We start from the raw sequence: 20,023 nt of genomic DNA on the forward strand, positions 1-20,023 counted from the left end.
ATCGTAGAATCCTAGAATTGTAGAATCATAGAATGGCTGAGTAGGATGAGACCTCAAAGATCATCTAAGCCCAACCTTCTGACACAGGCAGAGTTGCCAAACACTAAATTAGGCATCGGGTCAGGCTGCCAGGTTCCCATTCAACCTGGTCTTGAACACCTCTAAGAAAAGGGCATCCAGAGCTTCTTTGCTTTGATTATCAAAACAGATCATGGTGAAAACATGACTTTGTGTCATGCATTTTTATTTGCAATCACTTGCACACTCTATGAAAATTTGTAGTTGAGTTTAACAGAATATGGACATCCTTCTCCCTACAAGTGATGGACACAGAGAAGTTGACATTGGGTTCTTGCCAACGTATTACTGCATGGTCAGACTGATAGATGTCTCAAGGAATATCCTGTGTGAAAACCATACATCCAAGCTCATGGTTGCCACTAATACCTTCTTAGCTTATCTTTCTGCTTGTCTGTACAGATGTCATTAATAGTCTTCTATATTCAGAAATGTCTCACTTTCCACAGAAAGCAAATACACTTCAGAAATTTATTCTGGAGACCTCATACTCATCATGCACTTTGGTTTGCTATGAAAAAAAACTGTAAAAGTAGGGAGGTAATGTTGTGTATTTTAAAGGAGAAATGAGACTGAGTATCTGCTTCAGTCACAGACTTTTCCTTCTGGTATCAGTGTATTCAGTGGTACTGTGAGAGATATCAGCTCATGTTCATTGCCCAAAACTTCATTAAAGCCAGTGCAGTTCAAACAAAATGAGTGTCCCTAACATGAAAAGTGTGCTTCAGGCACATAGAGAAAAAGATTGTAGTCAGTGATTGATCATGAAGAGTTTTGTAGAATGCTGTATAAATGAGGGCTTTTCATTTCAGTTAGACCAGAAACTGATATTGAGGAAATAAAAGTTATAAAATAATAATAATTTAAAAAAAAAAAAAAAAACAGATGAGAGGCAGTAAAATGAATGAACATTCTTGTCTGCACTCTGTATACATGAATTTTAAAGTCAGTGCTCGGAACAGTCATTCTTCAGGTGATCTCCTGAAACTGGTTTGCAGCTCACGAGTGGGGATTAGCACTGGTTGAATGAAATAGCAAAATAAAAGATTCCCAATATATTCCAATGGCTTTTAGATTACAGAACTGCTTTTTAGAGCATCAAAAGCAATCTTTTTCCAGCATATCACACTGTTCTACAAAGCACAAAGAGGACAATCTTTATCTTCATGAACACAGTATGGGCTGGATCAGCTGCAATGAGAAAAATATCTAGAAAGAGCTCAAATAAACAACAGAATGGTTGACTATTGCAGGGTGCTACACCCATCGTGTTACGGATGCACTATTCTTTGTGATGTTTACCACTATAAAGCAAATTCTGAAATTGGATTGTTCCATTTTACATTAGATTTTCCTTTTTAAACACATTATCTGATGAGTAATATTTGTATGGCTGCTGCCCTTAGAGAAAAGCATTTAGAATAAAAAAAAAGTACTTTGACAAAAGAAAAGAAAAGTACCAAATGGAGTTCTTAAGAACAAGAAACACCCGGTGTCTTGATGTCTGTCATAACCAGAGATTGTTGTGAATGTAAATCAGACATATGTAAATGGCGTTGTGGGGTATTTGGCCAAGGAAGAGTGCAGATTGCGTATTTTTCAGTGTATAGCCTTGTGCCCTAAGTAGTGTCAAAATAAGAATGTAAGCTACAATGTTGGTGAAAGCTTCTCTCCCCTTCTTTTTTTTCTGTAAAAAGACTTTTTTCATCACAGTTCAAGTGCTGTGAGCAATGACCTCCCTGTTCAGTTGTCAAACAGCACTTGAAAATGTCATCTGCTTTTTTTTTGCCTATTTAGAGTACGTACTAATGCCAGTTCCTGGGTTATGGGTGGGCTGTGAGAACTGATGGCAGTGAGGTATAAGAGCTGTCTATTGTACAGGATTTCACTGCAGCTGAGATACCCCAGTTATTTGTCGCTACAGAATGTTACAATATTCATGCAAAGAAATTACAGTTTGCACAGGCATTCATTTTCAGGCACTTTCAGTGACATTCAGAAACTCTGCCTGCATAAATGTTGTTGGAGCAAGTCTGAGCTTCATATCGCAATTTCAAATCCAGTTGTGCTCAACTTCTATATCAGGCTGAGAGATGTAGACAAATACCTCTCTCATTTATCAGCAGTGTAAGGGGACCCTAACGAAAACCGCTTCAGAACATTTAACTCAAAGATTCCATTTCCATTTCATAGAAATAAGACCTCTGAAAAGCACACATTTGATTATTGTTGTTTAACCCTAGCGACATTCTTCACCTGTCTTAAAAAGAAAATATGCATCCGTATGATGCAAGTGCTGGATGACGGTGCTGATCTCTATTCCTCCAACAACAAACCCAAATCTATATCTAAAAGAGCGTGTCTGAGAAAAAATACAGTTTTATTCCATATGTCTCCCACTTCTCCACCAACCCCCCTATGTTTGTACTTTACATGGGCTCTGCAAGGACATTCTGATGGATGTCTGTAGGATTTCATATCCTTGAGGTGAAGGCAATCAGCCTGATTTCAATCACATTTATATTGTATGCAAAAACAAAACTAAGACTCCTTGTTTTGCTTTCTTGTGAAAAGCAGGCACTTAATGTACAGTAAAATAAGTGTTCAGTAAGCCCATTCAGCTAAAACTAAAGATTAATTATTTCAATAAGTTTGCTGTACCAGACTCAGTTTAGTCTATTATCATATTTTAATATGGCTAGTCTGTGGTAGTATATGTGGCAATTAACATGCATATGCACACTGATTAATCTATACAAATATTAACATGTGCATAAGCTTGTTTGCTTATGGAAATTAATAAACAAAGAATCAGTTGTATTTTAGAAGTAAGAGATTTTACCAGTGTGAGCTATCAGCAATTTTGGATGTAACAGTCACCTGCTATGAGTTGCCAGGTTTTGATTGCTAAATAGAAGTGGAATAATATCTTATTTGAAACACAACCCAACTGCACAAGGAAAAAATGTTTATAGAATTCTATGGGATGTCTGTTTAATTTGGAATATTCTGCTAGATCTTGCATAAGCTCGAACAACAATATATGTTCTTCTAATGCAAATGTACTTTCTGAGGCTTTTGCTACTGTTGGGGAAAAAAATGGAGTGAGAATACTTAAAAGTGGTTATTTTTCATAGAATCTCTGTAAAACAGCATATTTATATGTCCCTTTGATAACATTCTCTTTAATTCCAAACTGAAATGTCATTTGGTAATGAAGTGATTTTCACTTTAAAACCGCTTTGTTTTCTGAGGTGCTACTGTGTTTATATTTTTTTTTTCCTTTTTAAGTGCAAAGCCTGTAGTATTAGTATATAAAGCTCAGATGAAGCGTGTCAAACAACATTTTCACAACTTCGGAAATGTTAACATGCTGCATTCTTTTCTTTGGAAAAATAAAAGAAATGGTCACTGAAAACACATTTTAATTTAATTACATCCTTTAGGTCATTAATGTGATATAATGTGCATGTCAGTCCTCTTTTCACCCGCAGATTACTTTGATCCTTCATACCCATTACTTTTAATGCTGGCTTTCTTTCATGTTTGCTTTATTTGAAATTGCATGCAGTCTGGATTATTTGTGCATGACCTCCACGTTAATTTCACATTTAATGTTTACATACTCAGAGATTCTCATGGATCATTTACTCTACATGTGCATTTTTTCCTTTGTTTTTGGTTACTGAACTTTAAATATGCTTGAAATGTAAAAGTGGCATGAAACTTTTGTGACACAAGTAGACAACTGGTTTAATTGAGCTTTGCAGTACCTAACTTGACATCCCTCGGAAATACACATCCTAAACAACATTTTATGGTGTTCTTCCAAAATGTAAACAAACAAGATAATATTCTGGAACCCTAAATCTGTTCTATTTCAAATCTGGAGGCAAATACTAATTGCATTTTCAGACAAGCAACCACAAGCACATGAGATTGTCTCCTTCAGTGAGCTGAGAATTTCTCTGCTCTCTTGGAGGTGAGCACATGCAAGATCATGGGCTTTGCCCACATTCTGTCCAGGAAGCAGCACAGGACATTGTCTGATGGACAATACAGATCAGTTAAGCACTATCTGCAATTCAGCATAGGTGCCCTCTGGAAGCACCAGCTTTACTCAGTTAACTGCTCAGGGACCTTGATTCCTCCTTTAGCACCTGAAATACGTGTCCCAAGTAGGTGTATCCTACTTTTACACAGTACCCTGCCATAAAACCTTCGCAGCTGTCTTTAAAGCCAAAGTTTTTGTCGCATAAATAAATAAATAAATAAAATTCCATATTTATTCCCCATTTGAAGGTACATATTGCTCAATATGCAACGAAATACTGCTTACCAGCAAAATCTCATCTCTAAAAGCATATCCAGAGGAACCCATTAAATTAATATAGACATATAACACAAAGTGAAGTGAATTTTCTTACGTGACGCAAAAAAAAGACATTAAAACATATGTAAGAAATTACCAGTTAACTGGACAAGTAAAGCACTCTGAAGTCAGCAACAGTTACCAGAAAAAAACAGATATAATTTTAATTGGCACAGAGCTGAATCCACACACCTACCAGAAGAAAATCAAAGGCTTCCTCTTTCCTCTTTTCAGCCTTTTCTTTTTCAGACAGTTAATTATTTTTGTGCACAGTCTGCTATCATTAAAGATGAGTGGCTTGATCTCAAAGCATGCTGAGCCATCTGTGGCCCTTTTTCTGAGCAAGCCAAACATGATAATTCCCAAAGAAGGAGCTGAAGTTTGTAGTTTGAGACTTCTGTCATTAAATCGATCCAGTCTCCAGGGGTTCTGCCTTCAGCATGTACACATCACCACAACCACCTGTAAGTCTTCCCAGCCACTTGTTTTGGACTGATTTGAGTCACTGCAGTTCTCTCCACTTTTACAAACTAGTTGTTTTGTCAGCATGAGTGTGACAACAATTAGACGTCCCTGTTTTTGCCCCATGCCTTTTCTCCTTCACAGTCATTCAATGACAAGCGTAAAAAGAACTTCATCTTTTCACGAAAATTCCCATTCTACAAGAGCAAGGAGCAGAGTGAGCAGGAAACAAGTGATCCAGAACGTAAGTAACCTCTCGGAGATGATGCCACATGCAGCACAAAAAATGGGTGACACGCATGATATCAGTATCCCACACATCCAGGCAAATACATGTTGTAGGCAGGCAGGCGAGGTATTACTACTGTGACCAATGTGTGACTGCAATTTGGATCCAGCTGGTCCTTCCTTCCTTGGAAACATCATTTTCTGAAGAATGAAACAGTGACCTTAACTTTTGGAAGAGCATTTCTTCACTTTCTTGAAAGAAAAAAAAAAAATGTGGCTCCTCAGCATCATTGTGGCACCTGGCCTAAACCCAAATTTGGCTCTGATTAAATATTCCCAAATCAAAACTGGCTCAAAATTATGCAAACATGATTTCTTTTAGAATACCAAACTAGTTTCTTTTAAAGCTCTGCTCTGGTCTCCTTTTTCATTTTTGCCTCTGACGTTTTCCAAGTTGATTGTCATGGATGGCTTCACTGAAAGTTCGACAGTTTAATACACATCCACACTAAGAAATTAAATAAGCAAATCAGACCTTGGGATGTGTACCTCTCCAGGCACCTACTGCTTGCTAAAACTGTATGTGTGAACAACCAGCGTAATTACAAACAAAATGCTGGCTCTGAGCCCAAAGAATTCACATTTTTCCTTAGTAATTCTCTCCTTCCGAATTTATGTGGTGAGGACCGTTTCTGGGACTTTATTTATTGTATTGTTCCTTCTTTGTCACAACTACAAAGCCATGTAGAATGGTCACTGCCTCCTTCATTGGCTGCATTCCCATAGAATATGGGTTTAAAGAGAAAAAAAGCAGGGATCCAGATTGCTCAATCAACATGGTCAGTCATGGTAGTATCCATTTCAACTCCACTGACTTCTTCCTTCCTCTTCTGCGGCTGTTCTTCCTTTCTCATTGCTCTCTCTGGGGACTTCCGTGCAGGACATCCCCGGATTAGGTGACGACGGTTATGGAACAAAGACTCTGAGTAAGTTCCCAGGAATGGTCACTGTAAATCTTTTTTTGTTTTGTTTTGTTTTGGCTTCTGTTCCTTCTCTGAGGACCCTCCACTCCTAGCATGCACAAGATAGAGTTTTATTTGTTACCCAGCTGTGAATGCATTAAAAATGTTTCAATTGTTTTGTTCTGCATGACAATATTAAATAACATACAGTGTATCAAGCAGACACTTTCACTTCTTTTGTAATAACACCTTTTGTTTCTGACAGTATGTTATTGTTCTCATCATGGCAGTTCCGTAGAGTAGCATACCCAGAACTTGTTTTGCTGCTAGAATGTACTTCTCAGCAACAATCCCTCCCTCTCCATCAAAAGGGAAACTTAAACATTTCAACTTGATCACATCCTGAGGAAATAGAAATTTTTTTCTGCTGTTGCTTCTGCATTTTCAGCTTTCTGCATGGGAGTGTTTGTTACTTTGCTGAATTTTGGATTAGCGTTTGTTATTAATGGAAGAAGTCATTTCCAGGCTAGAGAAGACATGCCTTCTCCCAAACTGAATTTGGACCCATTTCACCATTACCAACCTATTCCCTGTCATGAAACCTTAATCAGTTTGTTTTTCTGACGCAGTAATCCTGTCTCACAACTTTACATTGCAGAATGTGTCATGTGTCAGATAATCATTTGGGAACAATTTTGCTTCCTTGAAAGTCAGACCAGAAAAATTGTACAGAATAAATTACTCTATAGAAATGGCTATGTTATATGCTGTATCCAGACCTAAATAATTTAAACAAAATGGCACTTGCATGTGTTTGGCTGCTTCTTCCTTCAGTTCTTCTTCTTTAGAGCCAAGTAATTGAAGTAAAATATATGTGGATGTTGACACTGCATCACCTACTGTTTTGTATATGCTTTTTAATTACAGGAATGTGCAATTTTACAGATTTCTGATTTTTTTAAGGGTCATTTTAACGGTTTTATTTTAATCTATACAGTAGCTTGCCATTTAAAGATGAAAGCTTCATCTCTTGTATGGAGAACAGTTCCTAGAAGACCCATTTTCAATATCACTGCCACCTGAATCTTAACCATTTTGTTACATGAAGTAAAGTGCTATCGCTGTTCACTAGGAATAAATGCAAATCCTCCACTGCTTAAAAAAAAAAATGCAAATACATCTGGTTTGACAAACCCTCCTGCATGTCTGTGTCCTTAAAAAGACAAATCTCTGTAACTGTCAATCATCCAGAAGGAGATAACTAAATCTGCAAACTGCTAGGAGAAAAGTGGCACAAGGGTATTGGTCAGGGTCTAGTTTCTCTATTAATATTACACCTAGCTTTTAATTACTGACACATCTCTAGACATTTCAGCCGCGTTCAAATTTCACTAATATTAAACTAAGTTATAGTTGTTACTTTAATAGTTACTATGGAGGATATTTGTTATTGATTAACAAAACCTTCAAGGCCTCGAATAACATCATGGTTGGAGGCAGCAGTTGTTAACTTTCTGTGAAATGTCCAAGACTCCACACAGTTTTGTTGAAAACATGGGTCTAATATTTTGAAGCTTGTAAATAAGTCCAAGACCAAAGTTTGTCAACTAGTACTTTTATCGGATATCAGCCTCTCCCATTCCTGCTGCTCCACCAGCCTGTGTGCTACTGCTCGATGAACCCCAGCCATTAGGTGTGCATGTGGGGGCATGCAGCACCTCGCAGAGAAGAGGTGGCCTTGACACAGTTCCTATATTCATCCTCCTTGTGGCCTACTCTGAGTTCATCCCAGTGGATTCTTGACTTGTTGCACATGGTGGTTACCAGTCACTAACATCCTAATCTGCACAATGGATTAATGACAGTTAGATACATTTTGGCTTCTGAAGACTATCAGGAAGTGAGTTATTTGTGCTCACTGTCCGTTCAACAATCCATATCTCATTCCAATTAACCCAGGGTTGCTTCTCACTATATAACCATTGTAACATTTATTTTTAAATGCTCTGGTCCAGGTAAAAAATTTCAAGCGTGTGTCAAATGAACTTTTACCTGGAAAGTTATCAGCATTTCTACCAAAGAGCTATTAAAACAGCCATTAAATGTGGTTCTACAGACCTCTTAGAGACCACTAAGCATGATCTGACTGATGTCACTCAGCCTTCCTGATTGGAAACAATCACTTCACATGATGTACACCACACCTTTCTGACACCAAACTTGTCAAACCGGAAATCTATCCCTTGATAATTCTTCCATCCCTGATCACATATCCAGACTAGTCTGAAAAAGATTTTTGTACTCTAGCTCAAATCCTGAAGCTAGAACTTGTCTGGAAAAACATTTCTTCTATTTTTTATTTTTTATTTTTTGACATTGACATTGGCTTTGTCTCTCTTTTTTTTTTTTTTTTTTTAAATCTTTTGCAATAGTTGATATCAAAGCCCTTTTCACAGTAATTTGTTAACTCCCCTGGATAGTAGAAAGTGATTAATGCTGAGGACAAAACTAAGTTTAGAAGAACACGAGCAGAAACTCATTCACGAAATTAGTTGTTCACTGAGATGCAAGTGGACCATATGGTATTTTGAAATTAATTTATCTGAGATGTCAGTAACTGTCATAGAAAGTCTTAGAAAGAAATGACATGGCTTTGCTATAATGTGTATCAATGGCTTTTCTATATTGTATATCACTAGATGTGTATAGTCTCTTTCGGAAATACCTCAAGAGAGAAAGCTTTCATTTTAACTGTGTAAATTATCTAAGACCTTCAGGTGATGTCACTGTATAGTTTTTATTTCCTCTCTGCACAACTACCTTTGCATGGCTGCGGCAGATCTTTTGAGTTTCTGCGGCTCTGTGGTGCTTGGTTATGTTCTTTAATTTGCTGTACTGTTCTTGCAGAACATGTTTCTTCTAATGCCAGCGATAGTGAAAGTAGCTACAGTAAGTTACTGCTTTCATTAGAGTCTTTTTACTTTGCATTGCTTGCTGTGTTCGTTCCTGTTATTTTGGTTCTCGCTATTCTTTTGTTAATGTTGAAAAAAATGGCTGGAGCAAATGGCTTGGAATTCAAATTTACAACCACCTCTTGACTACACAGCTATAAAAGAAACTGGCAACCTTTATGAGAAAAGGGAGAATGATTTGCTATTTGGAGCGTATTCTGGGCCATAAAATCAAACTTGGCTTTGGGTAGTCTTTGAAAATTAGAATTATTTTATTTAGTGAAAGGAAGTCTATTTCAGAAGGAAGAGGGACAATTTCTTGACCTTTTAAAAGTAAAATTCCTCCATAATTGTTGTCAAAAATGCAAAAGATTTTCTTTACAGTGTCACAATTTTTATTTGCATTTTTGCATACCTTCATGAACAACAAATAAATGGCCCCACAGAGTCTAGTGAGTCTTTAATTTTGTCAGTACAGCTTTCTTAATACATAATGAAGTCTTCAAAAAACATTAAGAGAGACAAATAGACCTTCACCCTTTAGACACTACCAATAAATGATGTGGATTTCCTCTAAGCAATGGTCCCAATCCTGTAATCTAATCTGGTTGGAATTACAGAACTACTATCAAATAGTTTAGAGATAGATCGTAAATTGTGGAAAATTATCTGGAAGTGTTGAAAAGAAAATAAAAAGTTGTCAAAATAGATGAAAGGAAATGTAGTAAAAGATAGTAAAAGAGGTTGATCACTGAGTTACCAAGTTGTTTAATTTTCTCAAGCCATTTGCTTAGCAAATCAAGTTTTCCACCAGTCGCTCAGCACTTGCGCTAAGTACCCGCATACATCCAGGTAATCACTGGTATCATACCTCATACTTTCTAGTCTTCGTAGAGTGCATAGCAGTTGAGCTCTGTTAATAAACATTGGTTTGTTTCAGTAGAACAGCTAACCTTATTCAATTCAGAAATGGTAAATTAGTTTGTATTCTCTTGTACAGCAAATATTTATTTGGAAAGCAATTGCCAGAGTCACAAGAAAACAGTTGGCACTTTTGAACTGCTGAGAACCAATTCTGAGCCATGTTATTTATTCTGTGTCCTTCACTGAGAGGAAAGAAGGATTTTATGTCTGACATATAACATGCTCTTTCACCAGATTGACTTTACAATCAAGACTGAATCAATTGATAAATTTTCAAAAGTTCTTATGAGTCGAATCTCTTCCAGGTGTGTTTATTTCAGAGTGAGTATGTAAATGCCCAAGTAACCAAGGCTGGTGGCTTAACATGTCCCATGCCTGATATCCCAAACAGGAGAATTAAAATAGGAACCAAACTACAGGTCAACATCTTGGACAAGTTCACATAAGGTAGTTCCTAAAATGCATCATAAGACTGACCAGATAACCAGTTGGCTGTGCAATAGCTTGAAATAAGGCATTTGTTTTGAGGATCAGGGAAAAAGAAAATTTTGGGGGGTTAGTTAGTTGGGACACATTCGGAACTAAAAGAAGTGCTGAGGTAATTAACTGCACAACAGGCATCTCATTTAAGTGTGGTTTCCATCTGGGAAAGCTCACACCAGCACTAACCAGCATCATATTGGCTGGAGCTCACCGCATATTGCTGGGGTGTCCAAAAAACTGCTCCCCAGCAGAGGAAATGCAGGGAGGGCTTCCTTTTCTGCTCAGGGCAAAGCTATGACATTCAGAAGCAAAGGAAGCCAGTCTTGCATTATGCCAAGTGAAAGTGACTTTAAAATTCAGGAGCTGGTGCCCAAAGGGCCTGATTTCATTTGCTAATGATTCATTGGTGGGTGCTGATATGACACTTGAATCCACAACCTTGGGCAGCCAGCAATTTTAGACACCAGCTTTTGGAAATAACTGTTTCAGACAATTACAATGACATGTCAGCTCTGGCCTGACCCTGTGTTTGATTACTATATGGCCATGGAATACGGGCATGTCTTCTGTTGGGACTCCCAGCGCTCCTGAATCGGAATAGTTACACCCTGAATCTCTAGGCTACTCTAGGTCAGCAAGCACATTCCCATCACACAGCTCACTGCAGCAAATCCCCTCTAGAAAAGTTGTGACTTGAGATAAGAATCAGAAAACAGAGAGCAAGTGAGGGGTGGCTAGAGAGTAGTTGGCCAACTGTGAGGGTATGGAGATAAGAATGATGGGGTCTGCCATGAAGCAGTTGACTATTTCACTGCAGATCTGACTTTGTAGAACAACTGAGAAAGGACACTGCACAGTAAAAGTCTATCCTCATCTCCCCAAATGGCAACAGTAGTTATCAGAACTAATCTGTGGACATTCGCATCCTAAAGACATAGTCCTCGTTGCCTTATAATTAATTTTAAATGAAAGAAAAACAATAGGTTCTCAGGATAAAGCTGACTCCTGATGGAATGAGACAGTATGCAGAGCACCCTTTGTTTCTTCTGTTTCCCAAGGAAATGAGCAGGAGGAAAAAAGGGTTGCCTGTCCCATGGATTTCTGAATTGTAAGAAATCAGCAGTTCACACCTTGGCCAATATAAAGAAAAGTGTGTAAGAAATGTTCTCCTGCAGACGTTCATATTTGCCCCTGTAAAAACAGTCCAGTTGTAGTTCAGATTGAAGTGTTCCGCATTGTTTCTCATGGGTTTCTGGCTATTGCTTCAACATGTTTCTCTAACTGTTGCTTCTTAGCATCTAGTGAAAAGTAGCTAATGTTAAAACCTGTATTACTTTATCATTCCTTGAACCATTCCAATTCAGGGGTACAGCTGCACAAAGTGACATTGAAGGATTCTGAGAGCTGGCCAGGTTGTGCCCTGTACAGGGATTAACAGAAGGTTTACAAACTGACTGGGCTTTTTCTGGGAGCTATTCTGATGAATTCTTATTTATTTAGACAAATATATTGCTTAATGCCTGAGTATTTGGCTGAAGAATTCCATTGCTTATGTGTTGGGCCTGGGGGCTAAAAATTAAAGTCAGTATTAAAGTCAGTATTTCAAAATAATAATAAAATTGAAATTTCTCGTATGTGGTCTTGGGAGAAAATTCTTAGACCACTCCTTAGCAACAAGGCTGTTGCAGATAGTGAACACGATTTCTACTATCAACTCCGGTTTGTAATGAGAAAAAGAGCTAAAGCCAGTGGTGAGATTTCCTTGACCAATATGTATCCCAAAACACAGCCATCACCCACTCAGTTTTTACAATAGATTCAATTTGAAGTTAATGGAGACACAGAATGACATCTGGAAAACAATTTGTCCCTAAGAAGATAGCTAAACCAGACTAGCAGAGCATTCTGCTAAGAGCTAAACATGCCCCTGCCATGTAGGCTGCATGGTGCTCACCATTGTCCTCATCTTGCAGGGATGTGAGGTGGCAGCCTCTCCAAATCCCAGTTGATAATTTTCTTTATACCAGCAGATAACCTACTAACTTTTGGGAGAACCACAAGCATATTTGACAGCAGAACCTGGCCATTTATAAAAGATTTTAAAGTGCTTTTCAGCCTGGAACAATTTCTAGCCTGAGCTACTAGGGGCTGAGATGCCACACAGATGCTGCTACATCATGCAGACTGTGCAAATATAAGGACTATAACAATGTTAGTTGATTTTCACCTTCTCTTAGCAGAAAAATCAGGGATGCAGCATGGTATATAAAATCCTGATCTAGCAGAAAGTTTTCCTTCTTAAGTATACATGAGGCCAACTTTGACTTATTCCTCAACCAGCTAATTAAACAATGATTAGAAGTTTGTTCTGAGTTGAAGAGTTCTAATTTTCTATTTCAAACCAAGCCTGAAAGAATGTATTTTTTACCATAGACTCACCAGTTTCTATTTTCCAAGACATGATTTTCATAATGACATGACTTTTAAGTCTCTCCACTGCATATGGGGGGTAATGTGTGGAAATGCACTCAAGCATAGTTCAGTAGAGGTTTTTACAGCCGTCATCAAAATTACACAAACATTAACCCATCTACTTAGCCTAATTGCATAATTGATTATGATTGCACCAATTATTTAGAGAGGCACTACATGATTATAAGTTAAAAGAAAAGGTATCAGGAACCAAAATTTTTACTTTCTGTATTTGGTCAACATTTCATTCTGTAATGAGATTTGAAGTTTCGGAACAAGATTTAAGAGTCCTGATTGTTATGTTAGGCCACTGATTAATTAAAGTGCTTACATTTGCTCTTACTCTCCCTGTAGGTTTGTATATTAGTACTTAAATTGGCACAGGCACTAAAGTCTCTACATATGGCTGCACGAGATTTATTGATCTTAATCATGTCATACTGATCAACCACTTTCCAGTAGGATCTTCATTCTCAGACTTTTGCTGACCTTTTTTCCTTCACAGCCATTACTAGGATGCCAACATCCATGGATTTATAAGGTACCTGATAAGGGTTGCCCTTTGGTTACATGGTGGCTACACCATGGCATCACAGCGGCTCTCCTGCCCCATTACTCACATGCTGGATGCAGCAACATCAGCACTGTGGAAGCTGTGGATGATCTGGCAAGACAATAGGAAGTGGGGCTTTTGATGGGTTAAATGAAATGTATGTAAATTGACACACATGTACCCTGGTATCTCTTCAGATCCATCTAGCTAAATAAGGAAAATAAAGACAGCTCTTTAAATCCATTTTAGGGTTACCCTAAAAAGAAAAAAAGAAAAAAAGAAAAAAATGAATGGTCCTCATGAAATTCTTCTGACCTCCCAGGACCTCTCTGCTCAGCTTTTAGAGGCAGTAAGTTGTAAAAAATTCCAGGTTGTTCTCTTCTTGAGCATGAGAACTCACCAACATGCAAACCGAGAGCACAGGGAACAGGAGCCATAGCAATACTGACAAAGTGAAAGACATCCAGAAATTTAACTATTAAACAATGTTTAAGAAGGCTTTCTTTCTATGATGTCTTCTCTTTCCTTATCTTCTGTCTTCTCTTGTCTTTTTGACTTATGGAATTTTACTGAAGAACAAAGGATCATGCCAAAATCATACAGATTTTTTTCTTTTCTCTTTTTTTTTTTTTTTTTTTTTTGTCTGTTATATTTCACAACAATTTTCCAGATCAATATAGCAGACCTGTGCTAATTAAGCTATTAATGATAGTGTTAAATGATCAAATAATAAATAAACCTCTGCCCTGCAGAACACCATGCTGTGTCACACCTCAAAACCATTATGAGGTTATGGCAATCTGATTATTGATTGATTCTAGAGCTGTTCATTATACTTAATACTTTGTGCAGTACCAGTTGAGAAGAAATCATTGAAGACCATCATCTGGTACTGTTAACATGCATATCAGCCCCTGAAAACTTGTGGTAGTGTTTGAAATTATTTTCTTTACATGGAAACTTGAACTTCCTGAACTCTTTTTCCAGAAAAGACAAGTAGTGGAAACAGTGATTTCCACCCATGCTTACACCACATGTGACTCTGATGTTCAGTATGGAAGAGCCTTCACTCAGGAAGATGACTATATTTAAGTCCCTGTGCATCACAGTTGGCCTTTAAGCTTCTCCTTGCTTACTTCAACCCTTTGCAGTGGCTTCAGGGCTATTTGACTTCTGTTAAATGACAAGTTCATTTGTGTCTGTAGCCCAAATCATACTGATAGATACTCATCCCAAAATCTGAAATAGATCAGATGACTCAAGTCTTAGAATAAGCACTTGCCTATTTGTAGGCACCCATTGAGTCTAAAGAGCATCTAAGGACTAGCTCAGACGTAAGCACTCATAATATGGTTTTCTGCAATGACCTAAATGAATCCCCCTCTGCAGAAAGCTACGTGCCTTTGAAACATGTAGTCTCAAGTTTAAGACTATTTGTGCAAACAAGATCCCCTCCACATGCTTAGTACACGATGGCTTCAACAGCCATCCCAAGGCTGACATTCTAAGGTTGTTTAAAGCTTAGCATTGGCTCCTGAGGGCTGGAAGGCAGGCAGTGTAGAAGCATCCTTGTCAAGCTGGGGAGTGACACTCTTCATCTCCAAAGAACTGGGACATCCTGATTACTACATCACATAAAATTTCTCAAAGTAACTTGAGGGAAAATAACAAATCTGATGCAAGAAACGTGGTAAGAATTCAAGATTTTTAACCTTGCAACAAATCAAAGTTAAGCAAGTGATTACAGTATCAAACACTCACAAAATAGAACAGAATCAACTATCCACATTCCTCATACATTACATTGCCTTGTCCTTAAAAACTAATCTCTTCCTTTTATTAAAAATCAAGCTTTCTCTTCAATTGCTTCAGCAACATTGCTAGCTTGAAATTAGTCCTGTCTTTTCTGCCTCTCTCCTTACACAGTAGCACTTCTTTAATTTGCTTTTTCTTTCATCATGGCTAATTAAATTCTTTTTACTTGGAAGGTTTTCCTACACATTTCTCACAGCTGTCTAGGTAACATAGCAGGAACAGTTCTCTCTGAACATATTAGATTCATGGAGTGGGAGTCAGTTTAAGACTAAACACCAAAATCACAGAGGTATAGAATCATAGAGTAACTTGGTTTGGAAAAGACCTTAAAGACCATCCAGTTCCAACCCCTGCCTTGGGCAGTGGTTGCCATCCACTGGATCAGGCTGCCCACAGCCCATCCAACCTGGCCTTTGTACCTTCTTGTGATCTAGACATTGCATTCTAATGAAGACTAATTAATATAGTAGAACTTCAAGAACAGCCTGAAAATCAGTCAGAAAGCCTCAGTGTGAGTTGTACAATCTCTAAATCCTACCTATATCATCAATCAGGCATCATGCAACTCTTGATGTGTTTATGAACTATTTGGTTTGACAGAAGCCCATCAGAAAAATGTTGTAAAGACTCACATATACAAGCAAATGTTATGAAGGTAATTCTACCTTTTTTTGTAAAACTCAGATACGATGATGGCAATCTTTATTCCATAATACCTAAATTAGATGCAAAATCCCAAGTGTGGATCTTCTCAAAGGTAAACCCTGATCTGAGTAAAAATAAAATCAGGATATTAAAATTTGATAAGCCAAAGTCATATTTTGAACATGCCAGAGCCCTTATGAAGTGCCAAGTATGTGACAATGACCCAGAGAGATCTGCAGGAATTATTCATGCAGTAGATTGAAGAATCCTTCCAGCTCTCCTTTAATGCTCTTATGGAGGGCAGAGATGTATTGGAGCTGTACACCTGCACCCAAGTCCTGGACCACTTGAGTCTTCCGTCAAAGTTCTCTGCATTGGTTCCCTATATGTCACAATGAGGAAACATTACAGTCCTAGCAGCAGTGGAGAGAATAAGGCATAAAATACAATTATTCTGTAATACTTGTGTTCAGATAAAGCATGAGGATCAGAAAAAACGCTCAGAGCTAGATACCAGGTTGTAAATAAACTAGACTAGGGAGCTCATGCAGAAGAAGATGATCAGCCAAAATGTGCTTATTCTGAAGGTAAAAACAGTTCAGTTCATGTAGCTCTCACAGAATCACAGAATCACAGAATGGCCAGGGTTGGAAGGGACCTCAAGGACCATGAATCTCCAAGCCCTGCCACATGCAGGACCACCAACGTCCACATTTAATATTAGACTAGGCTGCCCAGGGCAGTCTGGCCTTGGACGCCTCCAGGGATGGAGCATCCACAACCTCTCCGGGCAGCCTGTTCCAGCCCCTCACCACTCTGTCTGTAAAGAAAAGCAGTAGATTTGCCCTGCAGCAGCTTGTTAGTGCCGTAGCAATTGGTGAACAAAATAATTATATCTGAAATTTCTGCCCTTATAAACAGCCTTGTCATTAAATGAGGCCTTGTTGCCTCCACTATTCTGGACCATTGAAGAAACCCAGGTTCAGAGAACAAAACTGAAATATGTGGCACAGGTCAAAGGGGAAGGGAAAAAAGTGATCTCTGCAGATTGAAGTTTTTAAGGGTTTTGGAATGGTTCAGGTGAGCATATTACAGAGAAGTGCAGAACCCGAACTGCCTGTGTGAAGCATTTTATCAAGCTTTGGTACATGAAGTGTCACGTGTCAGCTTCAAACTGTTCTCTTTCTTCTCTCATCAGGAGGCCAAGAGGACTGCATCCTTTCTTATGAACCTGTCACAAGACAGGAAAGTAAGTTCCGACTGCTTTTCTGACACTGTTTCGTACATCTTTTATTTTATTTCTGGGGGCCAGCAGAGCAGTAAGCCTTGTTGTCCCTGCGGATCCTTCTTGGCCACTGTTGCATACATAAGAAATGACATAAGGTTACCCCTAGCTTTCATGTGCTTCCTGATGTTTCCCGGACTCTCTGCACTGTGTTCCCATGGCCTTTCATAATGCCACTTGTCTACACCTGTGTACATCATCAGTGCTCTGCTCTGCCAAATAAGTAGCATTAGTTCCATTTTCCTTAGCCACATCAATAGAAAAATGATCCATCAATAAAAAGTAACCTAAGATTTCATTAGAATCATGGAATCGTTAAGGTTGGAAAAGACCACTAAGATCATCTAATCCAACCATCAATCCACCAACTTGATCTTAAAGACAGCAACTCGTTAGTGCAGCTTTGGGAATATTTACCATTATTTCCAGTAACCACCAAAATGTGCCTCTCTTTTTTATTTGTCAGTTAATTACACCAGGCCAGTAATTATTCTGGGCCCTATGAAAGATCGAATCAATGATGACTTGATATCTGAATTCCCTGATAAGTTTGGATCATGTGTACCACGTAAGTATAATTTTATTCTTCGTTTTGCAGCTGTCTGTTGCATCCCTTGGTGCCATTCGTTAAGTGAATTGTGATGAAAATAGCAGCCATGAACTTTACGTAGCTGAGTTTCTCAGAAGCCATTTTTCTACCAGAGAAAAAAGGTCAAAGGAACAAACAACAAAAAATTGTGAGGTTCTGAGTGTTAGTTTTATGTGTCAGTGTTTGGAAGTGGGGGGCTGCAGGGATGGGCTCTATGAGCAGAGGCCAGAAGCTGCCCCTCTAAACAAGGGACCTTTTAACCTCAAACTCAGTTTACTCACCAATGATTCTGTATTTTCTTAAAGACAATAAAATTTTGAAATATTGATAAAACATAAAATGTTTCAACTCAGCTGAAGAATATTGACTAAAAAATTACGGAGTAGCCTGTGACTTGTGTGGAATTTATCTTGGCTCCTCTGAAAGCAATGTTGGGCCCTGAATTAAGCAGAGTGTTTGTATCTTGGATCATTAGAGCTTGTTCAGTGTTTACTGCAGATCCTGGTTGCAGTCTTTCTTCTTTTTAAACTATTGTCTCTACAAACATGGTAGCTTAATCTGCTAGGAGACAAGATCAGAAATAGCCTTATGATTAAGGTTAAATTAAATTAATGAGATTGCCATTCATTTTTATCACTGCCATAGGTCTGGATTTATAATCTGCAATGTGCTTTTTTTTTATTTGAGATTTAGTTATGACTATGATGAGATAAAGTGAAATTCTAGCAAATGCTTATTTTGTGTTAACATAAGATTGGTTGGAAGTAAATATTAGAAGGTATTACTGTAAAATGGCAGCCTCATTGTCAAAACTCCATTAAAAAAAAGTTAGCCAAAGCTCTCCCAGATGTGGAACACCTCCAGTGATAGCACTGTCCACTAGTAATGTTAATTGATACAGACTTCTTGATCTTGATCTTTGTTTCGTGCAGATACCACACGACCAAAGCGTGACTATGAAGTGGATGGGAGAGATTATCATTTTGTCATTTCAAGAGAACAAATGGAAAAAGATATCCAAGAGCACAAATTTATAGAAGCCGGGCAGTACAATGATAATTTATATGGAACTAGCGTCCAGTCTGTGAGATTTGTGGCAGAGAGGGTAAGTTGATGCCAGTTTTACTGTCCATGCAACATGATCAGTTTTGTGGCAACACTGCATCTCAGTCACATTTATGCCAAAAATATAAAATATGTACAAAGTGACATCCAATTGCTTACAGGCTTTATAATGACACGACTTGTGGAGTCTATGACTTTGAAAGTAAATGTTCTTGGCACTTCTAATACTTGGATGTAGAGGCATAGATTCAGAAATTTAACACAGCACCTCAAATATGCCTCAAAACAGCTTTTCCCTATACCCTCTATACAACAGATGAATAACCTTATCTCACTGTCACAGAGGTAAAAGAATGAAGCCCAGAGAGATTAATTGATTTGCCTCAAGTGACACCCAAAGTCTTTGACACAAACAAGAATTAAATTAAGCAGTAGAGAATATAGCTATGCTATTATTTTTAAGAACTGATTTTCCTCATCTCTGAAGAAAATCCATCACCACCCCCAGAGCTCATGCCAATAAAAAATAAATTAAAAAACTACCATTTGCTTTCATATCTTCAAGGGTATATTTTATATTAGGACTAAATCAAAGGCAGAGGGGTGAAGTGTGTGCCCTGGAGCCCCCCTCCCCTGGTGTGTCAGTCATAGCTGTGTTCCAGGACACTGCCTCAAAGGATTGCTTCCCTCTTTTGGCTGATCTTCAGCAAACTGCAAAATGAACACATCCTCATCTGCTTCCAACAGGGCAAGCACTGTATTCTCGATGTGTCAGGAAATGCGATCAAACGACTACAAGTTGCACAACTATATCCCATCGCTATCTTCATTAAGCCTAAATCATGGGAGCCTCTGATGTAAGTATAAACTCCTCCACATGTTGTTTTTTTCAGAATGCATCCTCAACAGCTCTTTAGTCTGGCCTCTAAAATCAGTAATAACAAAATGAACACTTGCTCTCCATGCGTGCCAGCCATTGTAAGACAGTCCCAATGAATGAGCCAAAGCTGCCTTTGAACCTTTCCCACTGGGACCTATGGGCTTAGGTGCAAGTCCATGAGGGTCTTCCCACCAGTGCTCAATGCACTTATTTGAAGCCTTCGAGGACCAGCCTCCGGCTTCATCCAGGTGTTCGCAAT

The 20,023-nt window shown here is 38.3% G+C and overlaps 1 protein-coding gene across 2 annotated transcripts in view; it reads left to right on the top strand.

The window, feature by feature from the left end:
• Nucleotides 1-20,023, top strand: part of DLG2 (discs large MAGUK scaffold protein 2) — a 730,880-nt gene that overhangs the window by 703,501 nt on the left and 7,356 nt on the right. The window contains exons 18-23 of one of the 2 annotated variants that reach the window (XM_042839962.1): nt 6,081-6,126; nt 9,010-9,051; nt 17,144-17,194; nt 17,697-17,798; nt 18,752-18,924; nt 19,632-19,741. In XM_042839962.1, the coding sequence (XP_042695896.1) occupies nt 6,081-6,126; nt 9,010-9,051; nt 17,144-17,194; nt 17,697-17,798; nt 18,752-18,924; nt 19,632-19,741 (524 nt within the window). The remainder of the gene's footprint in view (nt 1-6,080; nt 6,127-9,009; nt 9,052-17,143; nt 17,195-17,696; nt 17,799-18,751; nt 18,925-19,631; nt 19,742-20,023) is intronic. The other variant, XM_042840043.1, reaches the window with a different exon arrangement.

Source organism: Centrocercus urophasianus, unplaced genomic scaffold, assembly GCF_019232065.1.
Source record: "Centrocercus urophasianus isolate 14NV4802_14NV808 unplaced genomic scaffold, USGS_Curo_1.0 seq_1, whole genome shotgun sequence".
Lineage (NCBI taxonomy): Eukaryota > Metazoa > Chordata > Aves > Galliformes > Phasianidae > Centrocercus > Centrocercus urophasianus.